Consider the following 13325-nt stretch of genomic DNA (forward strand, 5'->3'; position numbering starts at 1 on the left):
CACTCTTGCATGTTAGTGGCTTAGGCTTATAATCAACAAAGATTGCTTGTTAATTTTTTTTTTAAATTTAAGAGAAAAGGTATCGAAATGGTGCTAGATTTATTTGGCGTAGTCAAATACTCGTATCCACGAATCTTGGGCTTGTTAATGCAAATTGTGCTTTGACACTTTACTTAGGTGTCTAAACGACTTACCAAACCGATTAGAGGCGATCCCTAATTAAATTAATTTACATGTTAAATTGATTAAAATCAAACCCAAAAAATCCAGTTGGCATGGGCTTATGAGATTGCGTGCTAAGTTTATGGGGGCAATAATAATCCACTAGCTTTGTAAAAAAAAAAAAAGAAATTCCACTAGCTTTCCCTTTCGTGGTTCACCTCTAGAAAAGTCACTTCATGAGTAGCGCGCGTTTAATGTACGAGTATGACGAGAAAATGAGAGTTCTTGTTTTATCGTAAGTACATTCGACAACAAACCACCTTTGACCGAAAGTCGTTTGTGAATTTTTTTTCTTTATATGAGAGGAGACAGGTCTTGTGTTGACTTTAGACATGATATACATTACTGGAGCACAAGGAAACCGATAGATATACCTCAATGGGATTTAATCAACGTCAAAGTATACAACACTTTGTTGGAATTTAATCGATGATAAAACGAGATGATAAAAAGATACAATGCCGAAATTGTGATAAGAAAGATCTGAAAGTTATAAATGATCATGGTCATCGATAAGTATGACCATTAATAAGAACACCTATTATTAGTATGGCCATCGACAATGACTCCAGTAGTTAGTATCTTGCCGATAGCCACCTCACTTGGTCTCGGGTCATATGCTTGCTCCAATTGATATCATTCCGATTACAGTGACTTGATTAATTTTTGGTAAATAGCTCTATAATTTCTTGGATTCTTGGAAGACAAAATGATTATTAACTTTATTTGTATGTTTCTTCTTTTTTTGATGGTCATAGAGGAATGGTCTTTTTCGTCGTACACCACATAATTATAAACTATCTATCATTGCATCCCGAAAATTCAAAGGCTGAACTTGCATTAGGGATTTCTCAGAAATTAATGCCAAGAGAGGATTGAAGTGCTCTGTGGAGCCAACTTGCATCATGAGAATAACACTTTTTTTTTTGTCGGAATCATAAAAGTATCATTGCTAACTGGGTATTGTGCAAACTCATGTCAATTAATAGTGCGGGAATTTCCAGTGCAAGCGTAGAAGGAGATCAAATGGTTCAGTGAGGAATGGGGGCGCGGCTGTTGACAGCTGCGACTCTGGAGCCAAATGGGAGCAACTCTTTGCTCGTGTCGTCCCTGTGTACAATCACCTCGATGAAGCACAAGCAATCTTTCTTGGGCCCAGTCGCAGTCTCGATCGCCTCGGCAAGTTCTTCCTCGCATCGAACCTGCAAGACGAGAGCAGTGAGGTTTTCCTTCCTTTCCATGATCTCCTGGCAGGCTAATGTGGTCCTGAAACGGAGTGGAGCGGTATTATAACGAGCTTATCACCTTCATTGTCCAGCACTTGCCCTCCCCGTTGTGGATAGCGTCCACCAAACCAGTGTAGTTCCAGTTTTTGATTACGTTGTAGGGTCCTTCATGAATCTCGGCCTCAGTGGTGTATCCGCCGTTGTTTATCAGGAAGATGATGCTTTTCTGTCCGCATCGCAGCATCGTGGAGACATCCTGAGCAGTCATCTATTTGACAGCAAAATAACGAACATCAGCGTACTGAATAATAGTATTGAAGGTTGTACAAATGGTCCCGGACCCCTCTAGCCTGTTAACTGCATGGTTACCGAGGATCGATGGTGAAACAAAAGGAGTATTGATTCGTTAGTAGATGATGATCATGTGAAGAACTACTTCAAAATTTGGGTCACAACAACTTGCGAAGAGAAGATAATCTCAAACCTTGGCCGAATATGAATAATCACCACAATGACTAGAAAAGCAGTATTATACCTGGAAGCTCCCGTCGCCAATGCAAGCGACAACCCGCTTATCCAGCGCACCCGCAGCGTATCCAAGAGTCGCTCCGATGGACCAACCAATTGATCCATACTGCATTTGGTGCTCGTAACTGCGCCATTGAACTAGTAATTCAACATATTGAAGGCTTGAAGTATCATGGAGAAAGAATGCCTGCTTGCTTACCCACAACCCTTGGGCAATTTAAGTTTCTGGCAATTGAACCAAGGATCGCCTGCCTCAGCGAACACGGTAGTTTTGCTCGACAGCATGTTCTGAATATGTTGGAACAGAACATTGACCCTCAGTGGCTCCTTAGGCTCACACTTGAGAGGACGCCCGTCTGGAACGTATATTCTGCGGTAGTTGTCATAAGCCCTTGTGTTGCGGTTAAGTCGCTTGGCAAGTGCTTTGAGGAAATCATTCATCCCGACAAACCCGAAGGTGGGGCCGTTCGCGATCATGACCCGATCGGGCTGCACTATGATCACCTTCTCCTTCTTGATAAGGAGAGAGTATCCAACGGAGCTAAGGTCATTGAAGATAGGCCCTGCGAACAAGTAGGCATCGGCAGACTCCACGATCTCTGCGCAGAACGCGGTGCTCACTGTACCCCAGTACGTCCCCATGAAGCGTGGGTGGTGCTCAGGGACGAGACCTTTGGCAGAGGGCATCACTGCGAGGGCGTAACCACAGGCATCGGCCAATTCCACAAATGTTTCACATGCCTTGGCGACGCGGAGATTGGGTCCGCCCACCATGACGGGCTTCACCGCCTTGTTCAGGAACTCGGTGGCCACCTCCACTGCAGCCTCCAAAGCCATTTGATTGCTCAACCTGGGAGGGATTGAAAAGGGGATGGGCTTGCGGCTGAAAGTAGGGTGAGGGATCGCAGCTAAGTTACAGCTGATGCTAATGTACACAGGCTTGCTCTCCTTCAGAGCCGTAAAGATTGCAGTGTCGATTTGTTCATGTGCATCTTCAAGGTTAGTCACAACCGCCTACAGATTTGAAAGGAAAATAACTCAACAACATTATCCACATTGACGAACACATAATGGAATATGCACTGGCCCCTCATAACGATAATGGACCTCCTAAAATCTGAAATTGAGAAACAAAAAAGTGCATGGGCAATCTCGATTCGAACGAACGAACCTGATGGCACGTGATAGTCTGAAAACACCGCAGCTCTTGGGTGAAATCGGGCAAGCCGATGGTGTGATGGAGGATCCGGTTGGTGCCGTAGTCGTTGGAGTTGGGCCCACCCACAATGCATATGAGGGGCAGGTTCTCGCTGTACGCGCCGGCGATCGCGTTCACGAGGCTGAGCCCGCCCACGGTGAACGTCACCACGCACGCGCCCACACCCCGGGACCGCGCGTAGCCGTCGGCGGCATACCCAGCGTTCAGCTCATTGCAGCAGCCGACGAGGTTGAGGCCCGGCTCGGCGAGGAGGTGATCGAGGAGCGCTAGGTTAAAGTCCCCCGGGACGGAGAACACGTCACCCACGCCGATCTGAAGGAGCCGACGCGCCAGATGGCGGCCAAGGGTGGCCTCTGAGGTGCCAAGGGCCGCGGTGGAGTGGGAGTGCTGGATGATGGAGGCGACCCCATTGGGGGCCCCGGCCACGCCGTTACATGGGTGCTTGCTCGTCTCGAGCGAGCCAATATTGGTGTCGAGGTTTATCGCGCAACGAATTCTTGCTGACTTGGTAATTAGGTGGGTGGTTTTCCGGCAGCGTTGGCTCGAGGGTGTGATCGGGATGAAACACGGCGCGGTTAACGACGACATTTCCGTCCACGTGGCAGCTGCTGCTACCAATGTACAAGATTGCCGCGCAGGTTTGTAAAACGGATATCAGATTCTATTTCAAAGGAACAAAGATCCCTCATAACTAAGAAGAACACATGGGAGGAAATCTAAACTTGAGCCGACCTATATGTGCGATTAGCAATAGCATATTACTTTTCATGACAACTTTTCACGTGCGTCATAGAGTGCACCCGATGAATCTACTGCCCTTGGATCTAGTGTCCCAACATGGACAAAGGATCCTCCACCTTACTTGATTCCCTTATTGGTGATTCAATAAAGCTCAGCCATCATTCATTAATAAGGAAATTCTCCACTCGAATTGTTATGTATATTGATGATTTGGACGGATCGGACGCCAAAAGAATACATTGATCGGGTAGATAATCTCATTCCCTCACTCATTGTCTTAGAGCAATAAATGTAGTGGGTGCACCTAATCGATGAACCTAAAGCTTCCTTCGACTTCACTCTAAACTTCCATAATTATGTTAACAGCTATTTAGAATAATAAATTCTTAAGTGGGTTAATTCGTGGGCCAAAATCATGAACCCAGCATATCACCTATGAGTTTTAGGGCCCTAAGCCAACATTGGAACTCCTCAGCTAGTTGCTTTTTCGACCCAAATCCTATTAGAAACGAATCAACCAAACGGATTCCTAACCCCTAATTGCTCCTTTAAACAACCAACACCTAGACGACGAACTATTTTACTAACAGCCTTACACTTGAATCTAAATTTGATGGTAAATTGTTCGGTAAAGATTCAACTTGGTCCGTCAGATCCAATGAGATTCGTGGTTTGGCACACATGAAATCCATCACTTTCAATAGTTTAGATTCAATTTAAGACATATAATCCACCTATGTAGTAATTCCTCAACGCTTGACGGTCAATATCACTAGTGCAGGCAAGGATAAAAATCGTACATACGACATAACCAACCCGCGTATTCATGCTGCTTTTAATTTGAATCTAGGATGAGTCACAGTATTTCAAAAAAGGGTAGTGATTTGAACTTTGAGAATCCACATTCGAACCCAAAAAAAGAAAAATTGGTGCCGGCACATGGTTCACAATCCAGCAAACGTCGAATTCGATCCGTGGAATATCCCGGCGGGGACATGGTCCAGTCCTTGCCCTTCGTGATACAAAACATGGAAAGAGTTAATCACAAAGAACTGGTCGAGGTACCAAACCAAGTCGACCACTGCATGAAGTGGGGATTGCAATTTTCGCCTTTGCCCTTACTCATTAACATCCTTGTCCGACTCATGATGCTAATCTAGTATTTAGCGTCTATTTTGCCAAAAATGTCCGTGATGAAAAATCTTTAACCAAAGGTTTGGATCCTTGGCTTTGATGTGTAATTGGGTTCTTGTAGCGATTCCGGACATGAAGTAACTGTGCAAATAAAAGATAAATTGAACAATAAAGATAACTGGAATGAAATAGTAAAAACAGATAAATTAAATTATAGAATAAATTGATAAGTGTTATTGATTGTGATTCTTTACAAAGATTCATCTCCGACTACTTATACCGAGTATAAAGGATAATCATCGGTAACGGTTACTTTCCTATATTCTCGAGTAGGCTTCAGTAACTGCTCATCTTATCCACTGAGTTGTTGGTCCTCTGATTTATCTACTCTGCTTGCACTTCAATATTACTTGCCACTCTTGTAGTGTCACCAATGCTTCCTTTATTCGGGTATTGGCCACTACATTTATCTGGTCACTGACATGTTCTAAAGGCTCTGGGTCTTCAAGCCCATGATGTTTTATGGGCTTTCTGGTTTTTTGAAACTCAAGGTAGTTTTAGTTGTCAACATATGTTGCTTTCAAAAGGATTAAATATATTAATTGTTTTAAATCCGTCGGTGAGTCAGCCCGTTTAAATATGTATGATCTTCCTTGCGGCCTTTTGAATTTGTATAAAATATTTCTCTTTTCAAGAAAGATTCTTGTTCGATGTTTTACCCCATAAAACATCGTAGAGAAGCAAAATTGTTCAAAGAAGAGCAATTGCTTGATTTTCATGTTATTTGCTGTACAAGATATGATTACTCATGAAAAGTCATGAGAAAGAAAATAGAAATTTGGCCAAAAATATTCCATTTTTCAAGAAAGATTCTCTTTCAATGTTTTGATTTTCATGTAATTTAGTGTACAGGATATGTTTACTCAAGAAAAGTCAAGAGAAAATTAAAAAAAAAAGAAATTTGGTCTAAAAGTTTTATTTTTTAAAAGAAAGATTCTCTTTCGATATTTTGCCCTATAATTGCATGATTTTTATGCAATTTGGTGTACGGGATATGATTACTCATGAAAAGTCATAAGAATACAAACAAATCAGAAACTGGCCAAAAAGACTCTATTTCGATGCTTCACCCTATAATTGCTTGATTTTTATGTAATTTGGTGTACAGGATGTGATTACTCATGAAAAATCATGAGAAAATAAAATAATAAAAAACTACCCTAAAAGATTCCTTTTTTAAGAAACATTCCCTTTCGATGTTTTGCCCCATAATTAATGGATTTTAAAGTAATTTGGTTTACATGATGTGACTACTCATGAAAAGTCATGACAAACCCAACAAAAATGAAAATTTGGTGGCTTTGGGTGCCACACTTTTCCGAGCCCTACGCACCCAGTTTCGCAGCCAAAGACCAACGGAGCTAGGATGGCCAGCTCGTTCTTGCCACTGCTACCACCCGAAGACAGCCGAGCACAAATCAAGCTAAAATTCGAGCTAATTCGCTCAAGTCGGGAACCAAACGGAGCCTGACGGAATTTCCAACCGTCCTTGTCACGTTTGGACCATTTTGCACATAAGATCACGTGCGGGAGTAAGTCAGTGATCACCCTCCCGCGCACCAAAATTTTTTGATTCGGTTATATCCCAATTAACATATTCTTGTGCAAGGGAGAGCTCATTCTGTTGCACCAGACTCAATGTGAGAGAGAGAGAGAGAGAGAGAGATTCCTCTCAACGTCTGCCATTGATGCAAGCTTGAGCTGAAGCTTCGCAGACTTCGCCAAGGCGTTCCGGGTAGAATGAGCCACGCCACCACGTGCTCGAGTTTTGTCTTAGTTCAAGGAAGAGATCGCACTAGCTCGCGAGGCCTATACATATCTAAAAAGGTAATTGCCATCTTTAACCTTGAGCTTGGTCGGCCATGGCAAATCACTACTTCGACTTTCATTTTGTGTAATTTTTTGTGCATTTTACTCCTTGAGCATTGCTAATCAAGATATTGCATCACTTTTGCTTCGATTTGGTATAAAACCTCATGTCCAACTGTCGAACCTCCTTGAACCTATTGCGAGTTTGTGAACTTAAACTAGATATCATTTGAATGATTAGGACCTCCGGTAAGTGTCATTAGACTCCATTGAAGCTGCCTATGCTTAAATTGCTTTGATTCTTTGAGTGTGCGAGATTGGTTCCGCCATGGCCGAGCTGGTTCAAGCTCGATTAGCTTAGTTCTGGCTGTTAGATTTGTCTGAAAATGGAGTATGTTAATCTAGGCTTGATAAGGATTTGATTGGTATATATATCAGGGCAATCGGTGAAGGTTTCACCATCGATCGGGGCCGGAGAAACCATAGCCATCCACAGTCATCTTCAACCACTCGACCACTAACTAGTCAATGTCCGTTAACTTAGTCAAAAGCCAATGTGGCGCTGAGGTACCTAATTATGTTATTGTCATTCCTTTGGTTGGTACATGTACTCCGAAATTTTTCAGAAATGATGAAATCGAGCCTCAAAATACTTCTCATACATGTGAAGGAGTTCAATTATAGTCCGTCATCGCGGTTGGCGAAAAACGAGTAATTGATGACAGCTTATGTCTTTAACCACAACTTCCTCGAGCAGCTAAACCTACTTCGATATCATTCATGACAATTCATGAAGAATCTTGCTTTGACAACCAATCTCTCATCCTCGCGACGTCGCCCTTACCGAAAGTTGGCAACGGCCATAGAGCGGTCGCCTCAAAGCGTGCTGCTAAAGATAATCGATGACGATTTTTGCGATCTTGTCTTCGACCTTATTGTAGCAGTCTGCCAGACCAACATTAATGAACGGCTTTTGGACCTATGCGTGTCCCTAAATCTCGCCGGAAAATCATGTCCTTGCTACGTAATTGGACAGTGACGCTAGGTATGCGATGACCCGAACTTTCACCTGCTCGAGTAAAAGGTAAATTAGTATTAATGGGTTCAGATTATTGGACAAGTTTAGAACTTTCACCTGCTTGAGTAATTGGACAGTGACTCTAGTTTTCGTAGAGAAATGGGTTCGGGGACTTGGTTACGTCAAGATTGTCATTGATGCCCTTTCAGTACTTAATCGAATTTCTAACCTAAGATTGTTGTACATATGTCTTGAGGGTGAGGTAGGCTCTAACGTCTAAGAGGGTTCATGCAAATAGGATCATTTATCCTAACAATCATAATCAATAATGGAAAATACGCAAACCAAGGCATCCAAAACGTGTGGATAAAACACATAAAGCAATCACACAATTTGTCACATGGCATACCTAGTCGATCCCTAAAGGCTTAGAGAATGTATCATTGAAGTTCAAGTACAGTTTGGGAAAGTTTGGGACAAAATATCCAAATGGGTAAAATGGTCATTTTTGGGAGCTCGGGAATCCAAAATTGAAAAATTTTGGATTAGGTCTATTGAATGTATCCATTCTCTCCCCCCCCAAAACCTTTTGGTGATTTTTAGGAATTTTTTTGAATTTTTAGTATTTTTTTCTAATTTTTTGGAATTTTTTTATGAATTTTTATTGATTTTTTATGAATTTTTATTTTTTAAATGTTTTTCGGACCAGGTAGACCCTACCCACGAAGACCGGACGTCCGACCCGGACCCTAATAGTCCTGGGCCGGTCTAAAACGATGTAGTTTTTACATTTTTTTTATTTTCTAATTTTTCTAACTTTTTTAGAATTTCTGAGGATTTTTATTTTTTAATATTCGATCCTTCGGTCCAGGTTCACCCACGTGGCTAGGTCACAATCCTCGGATCTGATTACTAAGATCTACGGCCCGGATTGAACGACGATTAATCCCTAGCCATCCGATCTAATTACTAACACCAACGGCCGAGATCGAATGGGAAGATTAACTCTCGGCCGTTCGATCCGCATACTAAATCTTACGGCCATAATCGCACGGCAAGACTAATTCTCGACCATGTGATCAACATTTTGTTATTTTTATTTTTTGAAACTCTTTTATAATACAAAAACGATTTTTTTAAATTCCGCAAAATTCCTAGATTATGACACGAGGTCAAATACCAACCGTCCGATCTAGGCTTTATTTTTTATTTCAAAAAAACATATTATAATACCCGCCTGGCTAACGTGGCTACCGCATGGCACCACGTCATCGACATTGACCAAGTCAATGAATGTTGACTAGTCTTCGTCATCGCGGAGACGACGAAGAATGAATGACCGAGGTTTCTTCGGCACCGATCAACGGCATAACCTCGGCCAAATAACTCGAGACCGGTCCCATTCGACTCATCTACTCTCCAAAGCAACATATCTCAAAATCAGCTCTAGTTATCCACTAAAACACAAACAATCAAGCCCGCACGGTACACAATACAAGGCATAACAATTCAATTAAATCACAAGATAGCATCAAAATGAGTTCAAGAGACTTACATGAGGTCTTGATCGACCTGTGGATGACTAAATTTGGCTAGCCAAGTCACGATGAATTCAAGACTGGTAGGAGGTTCGACTTGAGGTTATCATACAAAATCAAAGCGCAAACAAGGTGGGATCGTGCTCAATGAAGTTCAACAAGCAAAATGCCTCAAAAAATTCGAAAGATGATCACCGGAGAAGCAAGATGCCATGGATGCACAGTGAGAAGCACAAGAACGAGGCTTAGCGATTTCGAGGATGCTGAGTTAGGAGACTCCTCGCGATTGCTTCCTCTAAGCTTTGGCGAACTTCCGGTGGTGGTTTGATTGCTTGATTTGCCTCGGATCGCCCGGGTTGAAGTTCCAAAATTCTCAATCGAAACTTCGACAATGGCATCGCTGGAGCTTCGTGAGAGCTTCTTTCTCCTCATCTCACTCTCTCTAGTCTATTTGATCTCTTGAAGCCGAATGAACCACCCCTCGTCCAAAAACGCGTGAGTTTGCTCTTATCCAATTGGAATGAGAATTGGCATTACATGGGAGGGTGATCACCGACTCTCTTTCGCACGTGTCCTCACGTGCCAATTAGTCCAAACATCGACGAAGCTAGTTGGGCTTTTGTCTAGGTCCGTTAGCAAGTCCGGGGAGTGTAAATGGACGTCCAATTTGGATGGTTTTGTGCAAAAGTTGACTTTTATATAGCCGCAGAAAAGACCGAGCTAGCCGGCGCAGCTCCGTCGGTCCCAAGAGGTGAAGCTTGGTGCGATGGGTTCGGACCGTCGAGAGCTTCAATGTCCACCCCTAGCATGTTCAATCATGGCTAATTGGTCACTCAATTTGATTGTTAAAGTTCAGCTAGCATTGACTATGTTTGAACCTGTGCACGAAACTAATTTGGGGAAGACGATGGTTGTCCGGGTCTCCGGGTCGAATTCAGTTCAACCTGGTAGACCTAGCTCGCCAAAAAGTTCCAAATTGAATCCAAAACTTCAGAATTTTTCCAATTAAATCACGAAATTGGACTTAGGAGCATGGATTCTGTTTAGAAATGGCAAAATTGGGTAAAAATATTATCAAATTATACGAAAACCCCAAATTTTGATTTTGACCCGGAAGTGAAAATTGGTTAATTCAGACCCAAAATGATCAAATCGATCCAAGCTACACCAACCAATGGATTCAAAAGGTCAAAAACTATAGAGTAGTGGCCTTACTTTTGCATGGTGATCCACAGAATTTGACTAATTGTGTTTTGATTGAAACCTAGGGACTATATTGAAAAAAATTTATGTATTTAGGTCTTTTCCGTCCAATTGTGTAATTTTCTTGAACATGTGGTCTAAAATGAAATGCGAGGTATCAAAGTCTCATGTCATGACTCTAAAAAGTAGAAAAGTTTGAATATAATGACTCAAAATGTACTTTTTGGCCCAATTCACAACTATGCTTAATGAAGAGATATGTGATCTTGAATTGAATTTTTAAAATTTAAGAGACAAAAATGAAAATAGAACTAAAATAAAAATATTGACTATTTTTGTGTATTTTTGCAGCTTTAAATACTAATTTTTTCCCCATTTTTCAAGTATTTTTCTATTTTTGAAAAATATTAAAAATTGCGAAAATGTGAAAAATTATTTTTAGTTCAAAAATGGTTCCTTAGGCATGGCCAAGATTCTCAAAGTTGATTTTGTAATTTTGTTTTTTACTTTTTATGGATTTTTTATGAATTTTTTAAAAATAAACTAATTTAAAATCATTTGTCAATAGCTATCCTTTTTTAGAGGGACCTCATTAGAGGTTACTCCGAAAGACAAGGTGACACTTGAGTCTTAATCAACTCGACTGGGAAAAATTGAAATGACAAGTCATGATATTCGGCTTTCATACCTTTCAAGTGTAAACTTAGGTCCAGGCGAGATTACATTATGTTCCTTTTAATTTGAGAGAGAGATTTAATCGAAGCTTATCTGTCGATGACTCGAAGGACATTAGTTTGTGAATAATGGTTGAAAACCTAGGGATTTGTTATAAGAATGCCTAAGGTGGATTAAAATTTGATCCGTATGGTGGGTCAGACCATTGGATAACTCGTTCTAAAATGGATTTGTTAAAGATACACCTTGTATGAAAGGGTTTCGAATTAAAAATATCCCGCATGATAGGATAGACCATGAAATGACTCTTAAGGACAGAGACAGTCTATGAAATATCTCTTAAGGACAAAGACAGCCTATGGAAATATCTCTTAAAGATTAGGTTATCCTTTTCAAAATCACTAGGGGATCAAAAGATTGGATTCACTAAGGGATTAAAAGATTGGATCATCCTTTTTGGAATCACCGAGGGATTTAAAAGATTGGATAATCCTTTTTGGAATCACTAAGCGACTAAAAGATTTAATAGAAGAGTATGATCCTATGACTTTAGGAAAGACTAGGAATCATAAAAGGATATTGTTGAATAGGATTCGTGAAGGAAACCTGTCCAAACACATCAACACATAACATTCGTGTTCAAAACTCCGTTGGGGGAAAATTTTGAATCACATGACTTAAATATTTTTCAAAAGAGGTTGTTTTTAAAATATTCAAAGAGAGTTCCTTCATCAAAGAGGGCTTCTCACCATTTTGGAAGGTTTTTGACTCCATCTTTGGGAAATATTCTCAAAGAAATACTCGAATTTCCTCACAAAACCTAAACCTAGGGTTTTAGGACTATTCATAGTGCACATGATCCGATTGATTTGAAAAGGTTTTTTTAGAGGACTGTAATTCAGACTAGGTCAAAGGCTTCATAATGGATAGGCGCTTTGAGCGGTTTTCATGGAGGACAGTCGCATCCTCGGGAGTTAGCTACCATGGAGCCCCAAGCCGGGTAATATGATAATAGGAGTGGTTGTGAGGCCGAGGGCCTGGATGTCCAGTAAGAAGTCTAAATATGTGTGTTTATTTGATGGAAGAAGTTGTAAGCTTAACCCTTTTCCTTTCCCCATAATCTTGACTAGGTATAGGTCTCCGGGGAAGTTATGTGTTGTATAAGTAGTAGATGTAATATAGTAAATAAAAAGGGTTGTTCGGCCCAAATGAAGAAGTCTATTACCTGAAGTTTTAGTTGCTTTTTATCCGCGTGCTAAAATTGTAGGGAAATTCCCATCATAGAGACATTGGGTAGAGGATTTAGTAACTGATAAATTAGGAGGGGATTATCTTGGGACATCTGTTGACACCCGATTTTTTTATCAGATTTATTTTTAGAAAACTTTTAGAAAATCCATAAAAAGTCAAAAATTACAAAATCTACTATGGAAGCCTTGGCCAAGCCTAAGAAACCATTTTTGAACAAAAATAAATTTTCATATTTTTCATTTTTTAATATTTTCCAAAAATAGAAAAATGATTAGAAAATTGGGAAAAAAAATATTCAAGGACGAAAAAATACGCAAAAATAAGCTCCTTCATTAAACACAATTCCAATTCGAGCCAAAAAATATGTTTTAAGTCATTTAATTTTCTTTTTTTACTTTTTACGAGTTATGACATTTGCATCGTGTCCCCTATATTTCTTTCCGGTCCAAAAGTCTAGCAGATTTATCAATTTTGGCGAAAAGGACTTAAATGCGTAAAAAATTTCAGTTTAATCCTTGGATCTTGCCTAAATTCAAATTAATCAAAATCTAAGGACTGCCAAAGCAAACCAAGACTACTATCCTATAGTTTTTGACCATCCGAATTGATTGGAAGGGTTAATAGGGTCTAATTATGCTATTTAGAGTTTCAATTGTACAATTCTTATTTTGGGGTCAAATGGCGAATTTGGGGTTTTTGTA

General features: G+C 40.6%; 1 protein-coding gene across 1 annotated transcript; it reads right to left on the reverse strand.

The window, feature by feature from the left end:
- Positions 1-1039: 1039 nt before the first annotated feature.
- LOC115745876 (pyruvate decarboxylase 1-like) lies at positions 1040-3850 on the reverse strand. Its single transcript, XM_030681491.2, has 5 exons — positions 3148-3850; positions 2176-2990; positions 1984-2101; positions 1528-1716; positions 1040-1424 (listed from the first exon to the last, which is right to left on the reverse strand). The coding sequence occupies exons 1-5, from the start codon at positions 3781-3783 to the stop codon at positions 1254-1256; spliced, it is 1929 nt and encodes a 642-aa protein (XP_030537351.1). The 5' UTR covers positions 3784-3850; the 3' UTR covers positions 1040-1253.
- Between the last annotated feature and the right edge of the window lie 9475 nt (positions 3851-13325).

The sequence above is a fragment of the Rhodamnia argentea genome, chromosome 7, assembly GCF_020921035.1.
Source record: "Rhodamnia argentea isolate NSW1041297 chromosome 7, ASM2092103v1, whole genome shotgun sequence".
NCBI lineage: Eukaryota > Viridiplantae > Streptophyta > Magnoliopsida > Myrtales > Myrtaceae > Rhodamnia > Rhodamnia argentea.

Bases quoted from the DNA above. Each gene is read 5' to 3' on its own strand.
- LOC115745876 (XM_030681491.2), bottom strand. From the start codon at position 3,783: ATGTCGTCGTTAACCGCGCCGTGTTTCATCCCGATCACACCCTCGAGC. The intron at 2,991-3,147 runs GTTCGTTCGTTC...TCAAATCTGTAG, and splicing joins AGACTATCACGTGCCATCAG to GCGGTTGTGACTAACCTTGA. The intron at 1,425-1,527 runs GTGATAAGCTCG...CTCGTCTTGCAG, and splicing joins GCAAGTGCTGGACAATGAAG to GTTCGATGCGAGGAAGAACT.